We start from the raw sequence: 22,253 nt of genomic DNA, 5'->3' as shown, positions 1-22,253 counted from the left end.
TTCCAACTAACCTGCACATTTTTGGACTGTGGGAGGAAACCAGAGCACCCGGAGGAAACCCAAGCAGACACAGGGAGAACATGCAAACTCCACACAGTCACCCAAGGTCAGAATTGAACCTGGGTCTCTGGTGCTGTGAATCAGCAATGCTAACCACTGTGCCAATGTGCCACTGAGTGACCCCAGCAGAACCCAAAACTCAGCATCAGTGAGCAAGTCGTTTCTGAGTAATTACCGCTTGATAGCACTGTTGATCGAGAGTAGACTGATAGGGTGGTTACTGGTTGGGTTTTATTTTGTCCTATTTTTGCGCACCAGGACATACTTGGGCAATTTTCCACATTGCCGAGTAGACGCCAGAGTTGTAGCTGTACCGGAACAGCTTGGCTCGAGGTGCAGAAAGTTCTGGAGCATAGGATTTTGATACTATGGCCTAAATATTGTCAGGGCTCATAGCCTTTGCCAGTGTCTTCAGCCATGTTTTTGATCATCATGTGGAGCGAACTGAACTAGTTGAAGACTGGCAACTGTGATATCAGCTGGGGATCTCTGGAGGAAGCCAAGATTATCTACGCTGCACTTCTGGCAGAAGGTTGTTGCAAATGCTTCAGCCTCATTTTTTGCTGGGTTCCTCTGGTATGGAAGGTGCGGATGTTTGTGGAACGTCCTCCTCCAGCTGCTTGTTTAATTGTCCACCACAATCACAACTGGATGTGGCATGACTTCAGAGTTTAGATCTAATCTGTTGGCTGTGGGATGCTTTAGCTCTGTTTATAACTTGTTGCTTATGCTGTTCGGCCTGCAGTTTCACTAAGTTGACACCTCAATTTTAGGTATGCATGGTGCTACTCCTGACATGGCCTCCTGCACTCTTCTTTAAACTAGGGTTGATCCCTTAAGCTTGGTGGTAATGGTAAAGTGGGGGATATGCCTAGCCATGAGGTTACAGAATGTGGTTGTGGACTGCTGCTGATGGCCCACTGTGCCTCGAGGTTACCCAGTTTTGGATTTCTAGATCTGTTTGAAGTCTATTCCATTTATCATGGTGGTAATGCCACAGAACATGGAGAGTATTCACAATGTAAAGACGAGACTTAGTCTCCATAAGCACTGTGCAGTGATCATTCTACTGATGCTGTCATGGACAGGTATTTCCCTCTTGTTTGTTCTTTCCCCATCTCCCGCATATCTAGTCTGACAGTGCTCCTTTAGTGCTTGACCAGTTCGGTCTGTAGTGATGCTACCATACCAATTCTGGTGATAGACATTAAAGTCCTCCCCTAAGAGTACATTCTGTATCCTTGCCATATTGGCTATGCTCTATGCAGGGCATGAGGGGCTGGTGTGGGTTGGGGTGGGACGGCAGGGTGGTTGGAGAATGCTCTGTGTGTGAGCCATTTTGGGGTGATGTTTATCGCACTGGTTGGTTGTGGGGTACGGGAAGAAGGGTGGTAAGGGAGGAGGTACGGACAAAAGCAATGGGGAGGCAGGGAGGGGCAGGTGGGATGGGTAGAGTGGGTGGGGATGGTGGGTTTTGGGCCTTAAGGGGGGAAGCATCACACTAGCAAGAAATAAGTTGCAGGAGCAGTTTGGCTGGTTGGCGACGGGAAGGGCATGGGTGCAGAGGTTGCAGTAAGAGTATGGGGAGAAGGCGAGCCGCATGTTGGCCCACCAGCTGCTGCGACAGGCAGCATTGAGGGAAATTCTTCAGGTGAGGGGGGTGTTGGATCAAGAGAGGATAAATGAATTGCTCAGGGCCTTTAATGAGGAGTTCTATAAGGCCGAGCTGATATAGTTTCGTTTTTAGATGGGCTGGACTTCCCGGAGTTGGAAGAGGGGAAGAGGCAGGTTGTGGAGAAGCCATTGACCATGTTAGCGGTAAGCTCTGCGGCTACATCCGGCGCCCCCCCTGTAGGGGCTGTTGTGGGCGTTGCCCTCGGGTGGACCACATGATGCCCCGCCTGCGGGTGGCGGCTGGTTTGTGGTGGGGTGGTTTGACGGAGGGGGGTATGCGAAGGTGGTGGGGTGGGAACGTCGGGACTGGGTGGGGGATGAGAGCACTCATACGGCCGGTGTCACTCTACAGAACCACGGCCAAGGTTGGTGGTCAGTGGGCTGCCCAGCAAGGTGGCTACATTGTAGGCTGCGGCAACGGTGTCTGTGCTTGGACACCGCCCCAATCCCTTGCGTGGATTCCGACGTTTCCCAATTCCAGCATCAGCCAACGAAGAATCCCGTCCACAGTCTGCCAAACGGAGAATCCAACACGTGAATTCTGAATGACTTGGGTGTGCCTCAGTCAATGATCATCTCTTGCTGCATTTTAGGTCGAGCCAAAAAATCCTGGGACACAGCCATTTTGACTGGTGAGACACAGCACTGGAGGCTGGAGAGAGAGCGAATCTGGTCAGGAGCAGTTGATCAGAACGGCGTGGACACTATAAAAGCGCAGCGAACCTTCCATGAATCCAGAGGTGAAGCGCCTGAGATGATGTCAGGTTTCAGAAAGGCAAGAGGAAGCAGCTGATTGGGTAAACAAGGTCAGGTGACTCAGACTTGCCTGGCAAGGAACTACCATTAGAGACTGATCCTAAAGAGTAGTAAATTAGAAAAGTGTAATATTAAGGGATTAACTGAGAAGCACCAGCATTAGGTAAAAGTCAGAACCAGCATAATAAAATGACAAATAATTATAATAAGTAATGCAAAGATAAGCAGGCCAAAGTAAAATTAGACAAGGAGACTAAGTTATGGTAAGAGGAGTATCTTTTAAGACATGGCAGGTGGGGTCAACCAAGTGAAATGAGTGACCTGTCATATGTGGGATGTCATCGACCCTACCAGCATCCTAAATGACCACATGTGCAAGAAGTGCTCCCAACTGCAGAAACTTGAGGTCCTGGTTTTGGAGCTCGAGTGGCGGCTGCCGCATCTGAAAGGCTGAGAATTACGTGGGTAGCATGTTTAGGAGAGATGGTCACAGCTTAGGACTGAGAGTAAGAAGGGTGACCACCAGGTAGTCTAAGAGAAACAGGTAGATAGTGTGGGTGTTCCCTGGGATACCACTCTCAAATAGATTTTCCATTTAGGAAGCTGGTTGCTCAAGGGATTAAAGTCAAAGCCAAGCTTCTGGCACCACAAACATCCTAACTGTACAGGAGGGGAGGAAGGAGGAGCGACAGTGATAGGGGATTCATTAGTTCGGGGAACAGACAGGTGTTGCCAGGGTCAGGGATGTCACCGAATGGCTGCAGGGCATCCTAAAGGGGGAGGGTGATAAGTCAGAGGTTGTGGTACACATTGATGCCAACGATATAGGTAGAATGAAGGATGAAGTCTTGCATCAAGAATTCAGGGGGCTAGGCAGCAGATTAAAATGCATAACCTCAAAGGTTGTAATTTCTGAATTACTCCTGGTGACATGTGCTATGGTTTACAAAAATAGGAGAATAGGGCAGATGAATGCATGGCTCAATAGTTGGTACAGGAGGGAGGGTTTTAGATTCCTGGATCACTGGAACCGTTACTGGAGAAGACGCTCCCCACCTAACTAACATCTTTGCGGGTGGGTATGCTAGTGCTGTTGGGAGGAGTTTAAACTAGTTTAGCAGGGAAGGGGACACAGAGCATTAGTACAATAGGGACATGGCATTCTAGAGACTTATAAAATTTTAACGGGACTAGACAGGCTAAATGCAGGGAAGGTGTTACCATGATGGGTGTGTCCAGAACCATGGGTCACAGTCTGAGGATTCAGGGTAAACCATTTCGGACAGATATAAAGAGACATTTCTTCACCCAAAGAGTGGTGAGCCTGTGGAATTCATTACCACAGGAAGTAGTTGATGCTAAAACATTGAATATATTCAAGAGGTGGCTGGATATAGCACTTGGGAGAATAGGATCAAAGGCTATGGGGAGAAAGCAGGATTAGGCTATTGAGTTGGATGATCAGCCATGATCATGATGAATGGCGGAGCAGACTTGAAGTGCCAAAAGGCCTCCTCCTGCTCCTATCTTCTATGTATCTATGTATAGTAAAGGAACCCGAATCCGGCTGATAACGTGAAATGTGAGGGGCCTGAATGGGCCGGTAAAGAGGGCCCGAGTGTTCGCGCACTTAAAGGGACTGAAGGCAGACGTGGTCATGCTCCAAGAGACACATTTGAAGGTGGCGGATCAGGTCAGGTTAAGAAAGGGGTGGGTAGGACAGGTATTCCATTCGGGGCTGGACACGAAGAATAGAGGAGTGGCAATATTGGTGGGGAAGCGGGTGTCGTTTGAGGCCAAGAATATCGTAGTGGACAACGGAGGGCGATATGTGATGGTGAGCGTTAAGTTGCAGGGGACGTGGGATGCCGGATTCATGAAGCGCATGTTGGGGCGCATTCCGGACCTGGAGGTAGGAGGCCTGATAATGGGTGGGGATTTCAATACGGTGTTGGACCCAGCACTGGATCGCTCCAGATCGAGGACTGGAAAGAGGCCGGCGGCGGCCAAGGTGCTTTGGGGGTTTATGGATCAGATGGGGGGCGTGGACCCATGGAGGTTTTGCCAGGCCGCAGGCCAGGGAATTTTCTTTTTCTCCCACGTGCACAAAGCCTACTCCCAGATAGATTTTTTTGTTCTGGGCAGGGCGCTGATCCCAAAAGTGGAGGGAACGGAGTATTCGGCCATAGCCGTTTCAGATCACGCCCCGCACTGGGTGGAACTGGAGTTGGGAGAGGAGAGGGACCAACGCCCGCTGTGGCGGTTGGATGTGGGACTGCTGGCAGATGAGGTGGTGTGTGGGAGGGTGAGGGGGTGCATCGAAAGGTACTTGGAGGTCAACGACAACGGGGAGGTGCGGGTGGGAGTGGTATGGGAGGCGCTGAAGGCGGTGATCAGGGGAGAGCTAATCTCCATTAGGGCTCATAGGGAGAAGATAGAGGGCATGGAAAGGGAGAGGTTAGTGGGGGAGATTTTAAGAGTGGACAGGAGATACGCAGAGGCCCCTGAGGAGGGATTACTTGGGGAAAGGCGACGTCTCCAGATGGAGTTTGATCTGTTGACCACAGGGAAGGCAGAGGCACAGTGGAGGAAGGCGCAGGGGGCGACCTACGAGTATGGGGAGAAGACGAGTCGGATGCTGGCACACCAGCTCCGTAAGAGGATGGCAGCGAGGGAAATAGGGGGAGTCAAGGATGGAAGGGGAGCCACAGTGCGGAGTGCGACGAAAATAAACAAGGCATTCAAGGCCTTCTATGAGGAGCTGTACAGATCTCAGCCCCCAGCGGGAGATGAGACGATTCCTAAACCAATTGAGATTCCCGAGGGTGGAGGAGCAAGAGGTGGCTGGTTTGGGGGCATCAATTGGGTTGGAGGAGCTGAGCAAGGGTTTGGGGAGTATGCAGGCAGGGAAGGCCCCGGGACCTGATGGGTTCCCGGTGGAGTTCTACAGGAAGTACTTAGACCTGTTGGCCCCGCTACTAGTGAGGACCTTTAATGAGGCAAGGGAGGAAGGGGCCCTGCCCCCGACAATGTCGGAGACGATGATTTCTTTGATCCTAAAGCGGGACAAGGACCCGCTGCAATGTGGATCGTACAGGCCGATCTCGCTCCTCAACATGGATGCTAAGTTGCTGGCAAAAAGTGCAAAACCGAGAATTGAGGACTGTGTCCCGGGGGTGATTCACGAGGACCTGACGGGATTTGTGAAGGGCAGGCAACTAAACACCAATGTGCGGCGGCTCTTAAACGTGATAATGATGCCATCGGTGGAGGGAGAGGCGGAGATAGTGGCAGCTATGGACGTGGAGAAGTCCTTTGACGGAGTAGCGTGGGAGTACCTCTGGGAAGTGCTGCGTAGGTTTGGGTTCGGGGGAGGGTTTATTAGTTAGGTTAAGCTCCTTTACAGAGCCCCGGTGGCGAGCGTGGTGACGAATCGGCGGAGGTCGGAGTATTTTCGGCTGTACCGTGGGACGAGGCAGGGGTGCCCCCTGTCCCCCGTTGTTTGCATTGGCGATTGAACCCTTGGCCATATCATTGAGGGAGTCTAGGAAATGGAGGGGGGTGGTCCGAAGGGGAGAAGAGCATCGAGTGTCGCTTTATGTGGATGACCTGTTGCTGTATGTGGCGGATCCAGTGGAGGGGATGGTGGAGGTCATGCAGACTCTAAGGGAGTTTGGGGATTTTTCGGGCTATAATCTCAATGTAGGGAAGAGTGAGCTTTTTGTAGTACAGGCAGGGGACCAAGAAAGGGGGATAGGCGATCTACCGCTGAGGAGGGCGGAGGGGAGCTTTCGGTACCTGGGGATCCAGATAGCCAGGAGTTGGGGGGCCCTACATAAACTGAATCTGACGAGGTTGGTGGAGCAGATGGGGGAGGACTTCAAAAGATGGGACATGTTACCGCTCTCGCTAGCGGGTAGAGTGCAGTCGGTCAAAATGGTGGTCCTTCCGAGGTTTCTTTTTGTGTTTCAGTGCCTTCCCATCGTGATCACCAAGGCCTTTTTTAAGAGAGTAGGCAGGAGTATTATGGGGTTTGTGTGGGCGAATAGGACCCCGAGGGTAAGGAGAGGGTTTCTGGAACGCAGTAGGGACCGAGGAGGGTTGGCGCTGCCGAACCTAGGGAGCTACTACTGGGCAGCAAATGTGGCGATGATCCGTAAGTGGGTGATGGAGGGAGAGGGGGCAGCATGGAAGAGGTTGGAGATGGCGTCCTGTAAAGGAACGAGCCTGGGGGCGCTGGTGACGGCATCGCTGCCGCTCTCGCCACGAGTCCGGTGGTGGCGGCAACGCTAAAGATCTGAAGCCAGTGGAGACGGCACAGGGGTGCAATGGGAGCCTCGGTGTGGTCCCCGATCAGGGGTAACCACCGGTTTGTCCCGGGGAGGATGGACGGGGGTTTCAGAGCTGGCATCAGGTGGGGATTAGAAGAATGGGGGACCTGTTCATTGATGGGACGTTTGCGAGCCTAGGGGCACTGGAGGAGAAGCTTGAAATACCCCCGGGAAATGCTTTTAGATACATGCAGGTGAGGGCGTTTGTGAGGCGGCAGGTGAGGGAATTCCCGTTGCTCCCGGCACAGGAAGTTCAAGACAGGGTGATCTCGGGTGCATGGGTCGGAGAGGGCAAGGTGTCGGCAATATACCAGGAGATGAAAGAAGAGGGGGAAGCGTTGGTAGAGGAGCTGAAGGGTAAATGGGAGGAGGAGCTGGGGGAGGAGATTGAGGAGGGGTTATGGATTGATGCCCGAGGTAGGGTTAATTCCTCCTCCACGTGTGCCAGGTTCAGCCTGATACAATTTAAGGTGGTTCACAGAGCGCACTTGACGGGGGGGGAGGTTGAGTAGGTTTTTTGGAGTAGAGGACAGATGTGGAAGGTGCTCAGGGAGTCCGGCGAACCATGTCCATATGTTTTGGTCATGCCCGGCACTGGAGGGGTTCTGGAGAGGAGTGGCGGGAACAATATCTTAGGTGGTGAAAGTCCGGGTCAAGCCAAACTGGGGGCTAGCAATATTTGGAGTAGTGGACGAGCCGTGAGTGCAGGAGGCGAAAGAGGCCGGCATTCTGGCCTTTGCGTCCCTAGTAGCCCGGCGAAGGATCTTGCTAATGTGGAAGGAGGCGAAGCTCCCCAGCGTGGAGGCCTGGACAAACGATATGGCTGGGTTCTTTAAGCTGGAGAGGATAATGTTTGCCTTAAGAGGGTCTGTGCAGGGGTTCTACAGGCGGTGGCAACCATTCCTAGACTATCTCGCGGAGGGTTAGAGGAAGGTCGGTCAGCAGCAGCAGCAACCCAGGGGGAGGGGGGGGGGGGGGATGTCCTGTGAGGCGGGGGGGTGGGGGGGGGAGGGGGGTTTGCCTAGGGGGCGTTTGAGCAAGAGAACACATGAAAGATTTGGGAAACTGGCATGTACGGGAGGGAGCCAGTGTACAAAGCTCTGTAACATATCGTTTTACCATATATATATCTTGCTATGTGCGTTTTCTTTCTATTTTGTTACAAGGGGGGTTTTTATTGTTTGTAAGGGTGAAAAATTGTGTTAAAAAACTTTAATATATATATATATTTTTAAAAATAAGATATAGGAGCAGAATTAGGCCATGCGGCCCATCGAGGCTGCTCCACCATTCGATCATGGCTGATATGTCCTTCATCCCCAATCTCCTGTCTTCTCCCTATAACCCCTGATGCCCTTATTAATCAAGAAATCGCCTTATTAATCAAGAACACCAAATTTGTGCTTGAGGTACTGTTATCTACAGGGCTCCAGACCACGAGCTGGGAGGTGGAATGAGACAGAATAGTTCTTTCTTCGAACATAACAACTAGGATTAGCCTCACGAGCCTGCTCTATCATTCAATACGATCATGGCTGATCTCATCATGACCTCAACTCCACTGTCCTGCCCGTTGTCCACAACCCTTGAACCCATTACTAATTAAAAATCTGTCTAACTCCCCCTTAAATTTACTCACTGTCCCAGCATCCACCGCACCCTCGAGTAGCGAATTCCACAGATTCATGACTCTTTGGGAGAAGTAGATTCGCTTCATCTGTTTTAAATTTGCTACCCCTTATCCTGAGACTATGACCTCTCGTTCTAGAATTCCCCACAAGAGGAGGCATCCGCTCCATACCTTTTATCATCTTCTCTATCTCAATTTGCTCTCCCCTCATTCTTTAAATTCTAGAGAGTATAGGCCTAAACTGCTCAAACCCCTCACATCTGGAATCAATCTAGTGAAACTCCTCTGAACTGCCTCGAATGCCACTACATCTTTCCTGAAATAAGGGCACAAAAACTGTGCACAATACTCCAGGTGCCGTCTCACCAATGCCTTGTACAGCTGCATCAACACTTCCTTCCCTTTATACTCTATTCCTTTAGCTATAAATGGCAACATTCCATTCGCTTTCTTTATTACCTGCTGTTTGCATGTTAGTTTTCTGCGACACATGCACGAGGACACCAAAGTCTCTCCCCATTTGGATAATAAGTTGTCTTTCCATTTTTCTGACCAAAATTGGTGACCTCACACTTATCCACATTAAACTCCATCTGCCACATTTTGGCCTACTCACCTAATCTATGTTGTGCCTTTGTTTAAGAAGGGCCGCAGGGAAAAGCCTGGGAACTGCAGACCAGTGAGCCTAACGTCTGTGGTGGGTAGGTTGTCAGAAGGTATTCTGAGAGACAGGATCTACAGGCATTTAGATAGGCAAGGACTGATTAGGGACAGCCGGTATGGCTTTGTGAGTGGAAAATCACGTCTCACAAATTTGATGGAGTTTTTTGAAGGGGTAACCAAGAAGGGCAGTGCATCGACGTTGTCTACATGGTCTTTAGCAAGGTCCTTGACAAGGTACCGCATGGTAGGTTGTTGCATAAGGTTAAGTCTCATGGGATCCAGTGTGAGGTAGCCAATTGAATACAAAATTGGCTTGACAACAGAAGACAAAGGGTGCTTGTGGAAGGTTATTTTTCAACCTGGAGTCCTGTGACCAGCAGTGTGCCTCAGGGATCAGTGCTGGGACCATTGTTATTTGTTATTTATATTAATGACTTGGATGAGTATTTAGGAGGCATGGTTAGTAAGTTTGCAGATGATACCAAGATTGGTGGCATAGTGTGAGTGAAGAAAGTTATCTAGGATTGCAACGGGATCTTGATCAATTGAGCCAGTAGGTCGATGAATGGCAGATGAAGTTTAATTTAGATAAATGTAAGGTGATGCATTTTGGTAGATCGAATTGGGGCATGATCTACTCAGTTAATGGTAGGGTGTTGGGGAGAGCTATAGAACAAAGAGATCTAGGAGTACAGGTTCATAGCTCCTTGAAATTGGAGTCACAACTGGACAGGGTGGTGAAGAAGGCATTCGGCATGCTTGGTTTCATTGGTCAGAACATTGAATACAGGAGTTGGGATGTCTTGTTGAAGTTGTACAAGACATTGGTAAGGCCACACTTGGAATACTGTGTACAGTTCTGGTCACCCTCTTATAGAAAGGATATTATTAAACTAGAAAGAATGCAGAAAAGATTTACTAAGGTGCTACAGGGACTTGATGGTTTCAGTTCTAAGGAGAGGTTGGATAGACTGGATCTTTTTTCCCTGGAGCGTAGGAAGCTTAGGGATGATCTTATAGAGGCCTAAAAAATAATGAAGGGCATAGATAAGGTAGATAGTCAACATATTTCCCAAAGGTAGGAGAGTCTAAAACTAGAGGGCATAGGTTTAAGGTGAGAGGGGAGAGATACAAAAGGATCCAGAGGGGTAATGGTTTCACAGATGGTGGTGAGTGTCTAGAACGAGCTGCCAGAGGCAGGTACAATTTTGTCTTTTAAAAAGCATTTAGACAGTTATATGGGTAAGATGGGTGCAGAGAGATATGGGCCAAATGTGGGCAATTGGGACTAGCTTAGTGATAAAAACTGGGCGACATGGACAAATTGGGCCAAAGGGCCTGTTTCCATGCTGTTTCTATGACTCTATGACATTGGTATGGTGTTAAACAAGTACTTTACATTTGCCTTAACTCAGGAGGAGGAGGATGTAAGTACAGATTTTTTTTTTTTTTGTTCATGGGACTTGGGCGTCGCAGGCTGTGCCAGCATTTATTGCCCATTCCTAATTGCCCTTAAAGGGGAAGTTAAGAGTCAACCACATTGCTGTGGGTCTGGAGTCACATGTAGGCCAAACCGGGAAAGGACGGCAGATTTCCTTCCCAAAAGGACATTAGTGAACCAGATGGTTTTTACAACAATCAACATTGGTTTCATGGTCTCATTGGACTTTTTTTTAAATTCCATGTTTTTATCAAATTTCACCATCGCAGTGGTGGGATTTGAACCTGGGTCCCCAGAGCATTACTCTGGGTCTCTGGTTTTCCAGTCCAGTGACAATACCACTACGCTACCACCTCCCCATAGTCCCAAACGGGAGGGACTGTGAGGTTCTTGAACAGCTTGACATAGGGAGTGAGGAGGTATTGGAGGCAAGGGAGGAAATTACAGGAGTTCTGACCAAAATTTTTAATTCCTCTCTGGCCACAGGGAATGTACCAGAGGACTGGAGGACAGTTAATGTGGTTTCACTTCTCAAGAAGGGTGGTAGAGATAAACCAAGGAATTACAGACCAGTGAATCAGTGGTAGGAAAGCTATTGACAGAGAATTAATCTCCAATTGGAGAGGAAAGGTTTGATCAGGGATAGTCAGCATGGCTTTGTCAGCAGGAGGTCATGCCTAACAAATTTAAATGAATTTTTCAAGAAGGTTATTGTGTGGGTGTATATGAGGATAGTGCAGTTCATGTAGTGTATATGGATTTCAGCAAAGCCTTTGACAAGGTCCCACATAGGAAACTGATAAAGAAGGCAAAGGCAAAAATGGGATCCAGAGTAACTTGGCAAGTTGGATCCAAAACTGGCTTTGTGTTAGGATTCAGAGGGCGGTGGTAGAAGGCCATTTGTGTGTGTGTGTGTGGGGTGGGGTGTGTGTGTGTGTGGGGGGGTGGTGGGGGGGGGGGGGGGAGCAGATGGGCAGATCAGTGGCAGATGGAATTTAACCCCAAAATGTGTGAGGTGATGCACTTTGGAAGGAGTAACAAGACAAGGGAGTACGCAATGAATGTCAGGACATTAGGAAGTTTAGAGGAACAGAGGGATCTTGGGATGCTTGTCCACAGATCCCCGAAGGCACGACAGGTTTAGAGGATAGTTAAGGCATTCGGAACATTTTCCTTCATCAGTCATGGCATATCTTATAAGAGCAAGGAGGTTGTGTTGGAGCTGAATAAAACTTGGTTAGGCCTCAGCTGGGGTGAGCTCACCATAAGAATGATGTGATTGCATTGGAGATTCACCAGGATTCTGCCTGGGAGGGAGCATTTCAGCTATGTAGAGAGGCTGGATAGGTTTGTGTTGTTTTGTTTAGAACAGATATGGCTGAGGCAGCCCTGATGAGTTGTATAAGATTATTAGAAAACATGGCAAGAGATTTTTTCAATGTATAAAAAGTAAGAGAACGGCAAGAATAAATATTGGACCACTGGAAAATGAGGCTGGAGAAGTAATAATTTCATAGAATTTACAGTGCAGAAGACGGCCATTCGGCCCATCGAGTCTGCCCCTGGAAAGAGCACCTTACCTTAGCCCACACCGCCACCCTATCCCCGCAACCCAGTAACCCCACCTAAACATTTTGGACACTAAGGGCAATTTAGCATGGCCAATCTGCCTAAGCTGCGCATCTTTGGACTGTGGGAGGAAACAGGAGCACCCGGAGGAAACCCACGCACACACGGGGAGAAAGTGCAAACTCCGCACAGACAGTGACCCAAGCCGGGAATAAAACCTGGGACCCTGGAGCTGTGAAGCAACTGTGCTAACTACTATGCTAGCGTGCCCCCCGAACTGAAATAAAACATGATGAATTGATGAATGAGAAACAAAGAAATGGCAGAGGAACTGAATTGTTACTTTGCATCAGTGTTCACGGTGGAAGACACCATGGGATACCAGAACTTCAGGAGAATCAGGGGCAGAGGTGTGTGTAGTGGCCATCACTAAGGAGTAGGTTATGGGGAAACTGAAAGGTCTGAAGGTGAATAAATCACCTGGACCAGATGGACTATACTCCAGCGTTCTAAAGGAGATAGCTGAGGAGATTGTGGAGGCATTGGTGGTGATCATTCAGGAATCACTGGAGACAGGGAGTGTCCCAGAGGACAGGAAAATGGCTAATGTAGCACCCCTGTTTAAGAAGGGAGGGAGGCAGAAGATGGGAAATTATAGGCTGGTTAGCCTGACTTCGGTCATTGGTAAGATTTTGGAGTGCATTATTAAAGATGAGATTGGGGAGTACATGGAAGCACATGATAAAATATGACTGAATCGGCACAGCTTCGTCAAGGCGAGATCATGTCTGACAATTCTTTAAGGGGGTAACAAGGAAGTTGGACAAAGTAGAATCAGTAGATGTGATCTATTTAGATTTCCAGAAGGCCTTTGACAAGGTGCCATATTGGAGGCTGTTAAATAAGTTAAGAACCCATGGTGTTAAGGGTAAGATACTGGCATGGATAGAGGATTGGCTGACTGACATTAGGCAGAGTGGTGATAAAGGGATCTTTTTCAGGATAGCAGCCGGTAACTAGTGGTGTGCCTCAAGGGTCAGTGTTGGGACCACAACTTGTCACAATATACATTAACGATCTGGAAGAAGGAACTGAGGGCACTGTTGCTCAATTTGCAGATGATACAAAGATATACAGAGGGACACAAAGATATACAGAGGGACAAGTAGTTTGAGGAATGAGGGGGGCTGCAGAAGGACTTGGACAGGCTAGGAGGGTGGGCAAAGTGGCAGATGGAATTGTCTTGTGAGAGTACCTTTAAGAAATGGTTGTCTAAGAAATGTACCTTTAAGAAATGGGTGTATATTAGTGATGTCAGAGTGTGGATGGAGCTTTGCTGTCAGTCAGCTTTTTACTTTTGTTTTAGGCTGTTTGCTGCAGGGTATGTTTTAGTTTCATTTTCAGTGTTGGAGCTGAAGCCAGACAGAGCAGGTGTATTGTTGTTCTCTCTGCCATCAAAAGACAGTCTCTTGATCATTTGGTGAATTCAGAATTATAAATGTTTTCAGTAGTGACTTTAACCTGATGTGCTTCTGTTAAAGGTTTTGTTTTTAAGTCGTATGGATGTTAAAAAGAAAGCTTAAAGGATTACTTAGTGTTGTAGTCTTTGGGGGTTGTATTTGAATTAATGGTTGCTAAGGTGTTCACTGTCTGGTTTAAAAGGTTAACTTGAGTTCATAGAATAAACATTGTTTTGCTTTTAAAAATACTCTTCCATTTCTGCTGTACCACAACTGTAGAGTGGGCCGTGTGCTCCCCATACCACAATCTACTAAAAGTTGTGGGTCAGGTGAACTCCATGATACACTTTGGGGTTCTCTGAACCCTGGCCCATAACAGAATACAATGTGGAAAAGTATGAGGTTATGCACTTTGGTAGCAAGAATGCATGCATAGACTATTTTCTAAATGGGAAAAGGCTTAGGAAATCAGAAGTATAAAGGGACTTAGGAGTCCTAGTTCAAGATTCTCTTAAGGTTAACGTGAGATTCAGTCGGCAGTTAGGAAGGCAAATGCAATGTTAACATTCAGGTCAAGAGGGCTAGAATACAAGAGCAAGGATGTACTTCTGAGGCTATACAAGGCTCTGGTCAGACCCCATTTGATGTATTGTGAGTAGTTTTGGGCCCCAAATCTAGGGAAGGATGTGCTGGCCTTGGAAAGAGTCCAGAGGAGGTTCACAAGAATGATCACTGGAATGAAGAGCTTGTCATATGAGGAGCGCTTGAGGACTCTGGTCTGTACTCGTCGGAGTTTAGAAAGATGACCTTATTAAAACATACAGGATACGACGAGGCCTGGATAGAGTTGATGTGGAGAGTAAGTTTCCACTAATATGAAAATCTAGAACCCGAGAGCACAGCCTCAGACTGAAGGGACAATCCTTTAAACCTGAGAAGAGGAGGAATTTCTTCAGCCAGAGTGGTGAATCTGTGGAAATTATCACCGCAGAAGGCTGTGGAGGCCAAATCTTTAAGACAGAGATAGATAGGTGTCGATTAAGGGTTATGGGGAGAAAGCAGGAGAATGGGGATGAGAAACATATCAGCCATGACTGAATGACGTAGCAGAGTCAAATGGGCCAAATGATCTAATTCTGCTCCTATGTCTTATAAGGGGTATGGACAGGGTGGATAGGAAGCAGCTGTTCCCCTTAGTTGAAGAGTCAACAATGAGGGAGCATAATTTTAAGGTGAGGGGCAGGAGGTTTAGAGGTGATTGGAGGAAAAATAATTTCACTCAGGGGGTGGTGGAAGTCTGGAATGCACTGCCTTGGAGGGTAGCAGAGGCAGGAACCCGCACAACATTTAACAAGTACATGGATAAGCACTTGAAATCTCATAACATTCAAGGCTATAGTCCAAGTGCTAGAAAGTGGGATTAGTGTAGATTTAGTGTAGTTTTGTCAGTGCTGACTCGATGGGCCGAAGGGCCTCTTCATTACTGTTTGACTCTATTGGAGATGTTTTTGTATTATTTGGTGAATAAGGATTCTGAACATTTGATATGCAGTATAACAATTTGTCCCTTAAACAAAACTGCTCTAACAAATATCTAAAATAAATTGAATTACTAGAGAGTAATCTAATCAAAAAAGTGACAAATCATGAGGTAAAATGGAATAAAACTGACAAGTTAACATGAGTGATGGTGTAGTGGTTACAGTATTGAATTAGTTAGTGTAGTGGTTAGATTTGCAACCAAGAGAGCAATGGCCAGATTTTCCTTCCAGCAGCAATAATTAGCCAGATAATTTTCTGCAAGGTTTCTTCTCACACTGTTGCAATGGAGATATCAAGGATCTATCCGTTGCATTCGGGATCCTACCCCGATAACAAGTCCTGCCCATCTATCGACCCTATGCTCACTTTTACACCGGTTCTCTGTCTCCAACATCTCAGATTTAAGATCTTTCCATGGCCTTTCCCTATCTCTTTCAGCCTTACAAAGCTCTGAGAATCTTTGTATTAGGGGGATACAGTGACATAGTAGTAATGACACCATGGCACTAGTAGTCCAGAGGCCCAGGGGACACGGGTTTAAATCTAACCACAGCAGCTAGTGGAATTTAAAATTTAAGAAATAAATCTGGAACCTAAAGCTAGTCTCACTAGCGGTGCACATAAAACTAACATCAATTGCTGTAAAAAAAAACTCTGGTTCACTAATGCCTTTTCAGGAAGGAAAGCTGCCATCCTTACCTGGTCTGGCCAACATTTAACTCCAGACCCATGATAATGTAACAAAACAAAATGCTGGACAATCTCAACAGGTCTGACCGCATCTGTGGAGAGAGAATGGAGCTAATGTTTCAAGTCTGAGTGATTCGGAGTTCCTTGCTCGCTCCACAGAGCTGTTAGACCTGCTGAGATTGTCTGGCATTTTCTGGTTTCAGATTCTAGCATCCACAGTAATTTGCTTTTATCCCACGTAATGTAATTGACTCTTAACTGCCCTCAGAACTAGCCCAGCAAGCCACTAAGTTCAAGTGCAATTACAAGTTAGCAGCAACCTCATCCAAGGAAAAAAAATGTTTTTTAATTCTTCAGCTCTGGCATTTTCCACAACCCACCTTTCACCCACATTATGCCCATATTGGACTTGTTCCATTGTTGTCTGCTTTATACACTTATGAATCACGTGGGGCGGATTTCCTACATTTAAAACGATCAGATATAAAATACAAGTTGTTGTTTTCGCTTCTTTAGGCAGATCGTCGTTACCTTATTGGCGGGCTGGACAGCTGGTTAAACAACTCCGGAGTGGGTTTTTGTTTCAGTTCTGAAATATTTTGCTGCTTCAGTAGATTAACAAAAGCTATTAAGGTTATCGTAAGAAGTCTTTCCCTACGAACGATTCTGGAATGTGGGCTAAAACCATTTAAAGTTGCAGCTTCCAAGGGGATGGCGGTTTTAATGTCATATTTTTGAATTTGCATTCAAGTTTGTCCAGTCAAAGAATGGCAGTTGGACCGAGTCGTTCCCTTTTATTTGAATCGGATTGGCGGATGGTTACCCCCCCCCCCCCCCCCCCCCCCCCAACCCAACCCCCAACCCCCAACCGTCGGCGTCCATTTTTCGTTTGGTTTTAAATCCGTCACTTCTGATTGGCTCAGATTGGTTCTAATTTATGTTTATCTGATGCTGACATGGCCGAATCAGGGCAAATTGTCCAACATCGAGGAGTGTTGACACATTGAAGGTACAGAGCAGCCTTTCCCACCTCACATTATTTGGGGGGGGGAAAGAGAGACCATATGTGGCTACTGATTCTTTCTCCCAGAGTAGAATTTAAATTCTGCTTTTTGTAACTGCCATCCATTTTCTGTCTGTTATTGTCACCATTCACTCATTGCCAGCCTTTAACTGTCACCTTCCTTTTTTTTTTAACCAAGTGTAATTGTTACCCCTTTCCCGCCTGAAGCCCAACTCTCGTGTTGCCTCTGCAGTTGCCAGGGCAACTGTCGGCCGGGTGCCCAACCAGCTGGCGGGGGCGAGGGGAGGGATTCACAGAAGCCAGAGTGTGAGAGCTGAAGCTTGGGCGAGGCGCAGTTTAAAGGGCCATGGGTGCAGCTAACCTGCAGGTGGAGGAACCACGAGCGGTAGCAGGCTCGCAGGAGTCGGAGAAATCAGCTGGAGGCTTATGCCGGGGCCTAGGTAGTAGGTCAGGGGGAGTGAGTGGGCATCCAGCTGCTAGAGACCCACCCAGGAGGACGGTCTGGGGCAGCACAGAATTTCTCTCCTAGTCCAAGAAGCCCCGAGGTGCAGGATTTCCCGTTTGTGGTCTGGATGGCAAGGTTATCTGGTTTGAGTGGAACTCGCAAAAGCAATGGCAGGAGCTTTCGACTTGGTTTCTCTGCTGCACGACACTACTAAACTGTGGCTAAGCCCATCCAATTGGCTGAGATTGGGGAGAGGAGATAAAAGAAAAGGGTTCGGGATAACACACCTGCTGAACTCAAGGCACTCAGTCTCCTATTCCTGATTTTTAAAAAAAATAATAACCTGTATTGTCACAAGTAGGCTTACATTATCACATTATGTACTGAAGTACAGTGAAAAGTATTTTTCTGCAGCCAAGGGAACATACACAGTACGTACATAGTAGACAAAAGAATAATAGACAGAGTACATTGACAATGGTACATCAACAGATAGTGATTGGTTACAGTGCAAAACAGTTTAACAGTCTTGATTGAGACAAGGAGATGAGCTCTCAATGTTTTTTCTGTGTTTTGTAGTGTTGAACAACAGTCATCTCGTCAGTGCCTATATATTCAATGCTAGTGGAATAAAGGATCACTGAGCTGGAACTTTGGGGTGTTGCATTTGCTTTTCCCTACCTTACATAGATTGTGTACTCAGGTCTCAAGTGGGGCTTGATCCCACATTGTCTGACTTAAAAGCAAAGTTATTAGCCAACAAACCATAGCTGATACTTAAAGAAGGATCTATTATTATTTTGAAAATACATTGTTGACCACTGCAAATCCCAGATTGTTTACCATCATAAACGGATTAAGTATCCATTACTGTATATGAAACTTCAAAAAAGTTCTTTGGGCAAAGCACTTCTGATTCAAACTGGGGGTAAAAATCTATTTCTTTCTATATTTATGACTTTCACTTTATTTATATGATTTTCACTTTATTATAAATGATATATGTATGTCATTCTTTTAAAAAAAATAAGCATAGAGGAAGACAGCGGCACTCAAACAAACAATTAAATTAGCATTAACAAAATTGTGCATATGACCCTCTTCCCTGAGCAAGTGAGTGTTGTCCAAAACTTTGCCTGTTGAAGCAGTCTCTGTATCTTCCTTTTTTTCCATCCCACAGAACCACAATAGAATGGATACCAACTTTGACCTTTTCTTCACTGATTCAGCTGTAAGAGAGAAATATAATGATGCAATATACCTCTAGTGCATGGTTGAGCATAAAACCAGGAAATATGAGCATGGAATTTCACTGGAGAACCAATGGCTTCCATTCTGATTTGCTTGGCAAGAAAATTATTGGCTCTGATTTTGAACTGAAGACATGCACGGGATTTTAAGCACGAGATTCTCACAATTACATATCACAAAGAATTGCTTACCCACTGGGGGACTGGCATTGCTCCTATTACTAATTTCTTCTATAAGAACTTCACCATCTTCAGGTTGGTCTAGGAGAGATGATGACAAAACCATATCAATTATAATCTTGTTGCCTTGTGCACCAAAGCAATTATCGTGCTGGACTGCCTACCTGCTGAGAGGGTGATGTTGCTTGTGATGTCCTTTCGGTGCAGTTCATCTCCTTCAGATTGTCTTATAGTGGAATCCATTTTGGGTCCAGCTGGTAGAAAAAAAGTACAATACCAGTAGAATTATGTATCAATCAAATGTGATGATGCTTGTCACTTATTCTGCCTTCCCTAATCCCTCCCACAATGTAGAATTCATTAATTGCACTGTGCTAACCATTGGCCAGACCAGTGTGAGAGCTGTGCATCTATAGTAGAAAGAGTCCTTAAATGATCTTTTAAATAGCATATGTGGCTTCCTTTTGTGTATCTACAAGTTACTAGCTCTTGATCCGGGGTTTAAAGAGTTGATATGCACCATTTTTCAATGGCCTTGACCACGCAGGTAGTCAGTGAAGCCCTTGAAGCGGAAGGAGGGTCTTTGAGGGTGTGTGGAGTTCAAGGTCAACACAACTGGCCAACTAAAGGGACACTAATAATTGAGGCAACTGATGTCAACTATGCTCAGCTGTGTTGTCTCTATGCTGAAGCCCACAGCAGGGTTTGTTCCCCACTTATGGATCTCATAAGGGAATGAGGGAACCGTGGTTTACCAAGGAAGTGGAATCTCTTGTTAAGAGGAAGAAGGAGGCCTATGTGAAGATGAAGTGTGAAGTTTCGGTTGGGGCGATGGATAGTTACAAGGTAGCGAGGAAGGATCTAAAGAGAGAGCTAAGACGAGCAAGGAGGGGACATGAGAAGTATTTGGCAGGAAGGATCAAGGAAAACCCAAAAGCTTTCTATAGGTATGTCAGGAATAAGCGAATGACTAGGGAAAGAGTAGGACCAGTCAAGGACAGGGATGGAAAATTGTGTGTGGAGTCTGAAGAGATAGGCGAGATACTAAATGAATATTTTTCGTCAGTATTCACTCAGGAAAAAGATAATGTTGTGGAGGAGAATGCTGAGCCCCAGGCTAATAGAATAGATGGCATTGAGGTACGTAGGGAAGAGGTGTTGGCAATTCTGGACAGGCTGAAAATAGACAAGTCCCCGGGACCTGATGGGATTTATCCTAGGATTCTCTGGGAGGCCAGGGAAGAGATTGCTGGACCTTTGGCTTTGATTTTTATGTCATCATTGGCTACAGGAATAGTGCCAGAGGACTGGAGGACAGCAAATGTGGTCCCTTTGTTCAAAAAGGGGAGCAGAGACAACCCCGGCAACTATAGACCGGTGAGCCTCACGTCTGTAGTGGGTAAAGTCTTGGAGGGGATTATAAGAGACAAGATTTATAATCATCTAGATAGGAATAATATGATCAGGGATAGTCAGCATGGCTTTGTGAAGGGTAGGTCATGCCTCACAAACCTTATTGAGTTCTTTGAGAAGGTGACTGAACAGGTAGACGAGGGTAGAGCAGTTGATGTGGTGTATATGGATTTCAGCAAAGCGTTTGATAAGGTTCCCCACGGTAGGCTATTGCAAAAAATACGGAGGCTGGGGATTGAGGGTGATTTAGAGATGTGGATCAGAAATTGGCTAGCTGAAAGAAGACAGAGGGTGGTGGTTGATGGGAAATGTTCAGAATGGAGTACAGTCACAAGTGGAGTACAGTCACAAGTGGAGTACCACAAGGATCTGTTCTGGGGCCGTTGCTGTTTGTCATTTTTATCAATGACCTAGAGGAAGGCGCAGAAGGGTGGGTGAGTAAATTTGCAGACGATACTAAAGTCGGTGGTGTTGTCGATAGTGTGGAAGAATGTAGCAGGTTACAGAGGGATATAGATAAGCTGCAGAGCTGGGCTGAGAGGTGGCAAATGGAGTTTAATGTAGAGAAGTGTGAGGTGATTCACTTTGGAAGGAATAACAGGAATGCGGAATATTTGGCTAATGGTAAAGTTCTTGAAAGTGTGGATGAGCAGAGGGATCTAGGTGTCCATGTACATAGATCCCTGAAAGTTGCCACCCAGGTTGATAGGGTTGTGAAGAAGGCCTATGGAGTGTTGGCCTTTATTGGTAGAGGGATTGAGTTCCGGAGTCGGGAGGTCATGTTGCAGCTGTACAGAACTCTGGTACGGCCGCATTTGGAGTATTGCGTACAGTTCTGGTCACCGCATTATAGGAAGGACGTGGAGGCTTTGGAGCGGGTGCAGAGGAGATTTACCAGGATGTTGCCTGGTATGGAGGGAAAATCTTATGAGGAAAGGCTAATGGACTTGAGGTTGTTTTCGTTGGAGAGAAGAAGGTTAAGAGGAGACTTAATAGAGGCATACAAAATGATCAGGGGGTTGGATAGGGTGGACAGTGAGAGCCTTCTCCCGCGGATGGATATGGCTGGCACGAGGGGACATAACTTTAAACTGAGGGGTAATAGATATAGGACAGAGGTAGGTTCTTTACGCAAAGAGTAGTGAGGCCGTGGAATGCCCTACCTGCTACAGTAGTGAACTCGCCAACATTGAGGGCATTTAAAAGTTTATTGGATAAACATATGGATGATAAAGGCATAGTGTAGGTTAGATGGCTTTTGTTTCGGTGCAACATCGTGGGCCGAAGGGCCTGTACTGCGCTGTATTGTTCTATGTTCTATAACATCGAGAATCCAGCATGGTCTGGAACAGCCATTCATTCTGAGCCATTTGCAATCTGCTGCAGTCAGGGGCAGGGAGGGTGGGACGTGAATGACTCCAAAGGGTATGTCTGGTGAACGACAGCCAACTCGTGACACCAAACCTTCATCCTCCCTGGTGAAAGGTCATGACCAACAAAGGCTTATGTGGTTAATCTTTCTATGTTGTTAAGGGAATTGTCTCTCTGTAGAGTTTCAAGGGTAACGGAAGCAAGTGTCAGAATATGTCAGAGGGAGGTTCTTGCACATGGCTCTCATCACTCTGATAATAGAACAATGTATGAAGGGGAAGAACATCCATCTCTGATGCTCCAAAATGTCCTTCACTTGGAAGGGGTGGAATGGAGATACCATGTCCAGGTGGAGGACAAGCAAAGAGCTTAGCACTGGCCTGGTGGCATTGATATGGAGGGAAGCCTGTTAAGGACATGCTCACTAAATTTATCACTTCATTTGGTTCACATATCCACGGAGATGCCTGCTTTGGTAATGGTTCTCATTCAGATAAGGAGGAGGGTCCATCATAGATCGGCACAGGGCCAGGAGTACGAAAGGCCCTGAGCAACAGTGGGGCCTCAAGAAGGTCAAGATGCTGGTGAACAGGGTCACTGCAACAGCGAGCATTGGCCCAACCATCGGTGCATCGCCGGTGCTGTTATTGTCTAGAAATAAGTAATGCCAGGGGTACCTTCAGATGTCCCGGGATGTGGCTGCTCATATTTGCAGTTTCCCCAGTATGAGCTGTGGCCACAAGACTCTGGAAGA

General features: G+C 46.9%; 2 protein-coding genes across 2 annotated transcripts in view; both read right to left on the bottom strand.

The window, feature by feature from the left end:
• Window positions 1-16,644, bottom strand: part of LOC140394170 (sodium/myo-inositol cotransporter 2-like) — a 402,805-nt gene extending 386,161 nt beyond the window's left edge. The window contains exon 1 of the mRNA XM_072481110.1: window positions 16,348-16,644. The gene's annotated coding sequence lies outside the window, so the exon portion shown is untranslated. The remainder of the gene's footprint in view (window positions 1-16,347) is intronic.
• Window positions 16,645-17,605: 961 nt separating this feature from the next.
• Window positions 17,606-22,253, bottom strand: part of LOC140394169 (sodium/myo-inositol cotransporter 2-like) — a 69,617-nt gene continuing 64,969 nt past the window's right edge. The window contains exons 16-18 of the mRNA XM_072481109.1: window positions 18,880-18,969; window positions 18,728-18,796; window positions 17,606-18,514 (exon numbers count right to left, since the gene is read on the bottom strand). Of these exons, the coding sequence (XP_072337210.1) occupies window positions 18,303-18,514; window positions 18,728-18,796; window positions 18,880-18,969 (371 nt within the window). The 3' untranslated portion in view covers window positions 17,606-18,302. The remainder of the gene's footprint in view (window positions 18,515-18,727; window positions 18,797-18,879; window positions 18,970-22,253) is intronic.

Source organism: Scyliorhinus torazame, chromosome 17 (genome assembly GCF_047496885.1).
Source record: "Scyliorhinus torazame isolate Kashiwa2021f chromosome 17, sScyTor2.1, whole genome shotgun sequence".
Taxonomy (NCBI): domain Eukaryota; kingdom Metazoa; phylum Chordata; class Chondrichthyes; order Carcharhiniformes; family Scyliorhinidae; genus Scyliorhinus; species Scyliorhinus torazame.
This window is presented reverse-complemented; position numbering and strand designations above follow the sequence as displayed.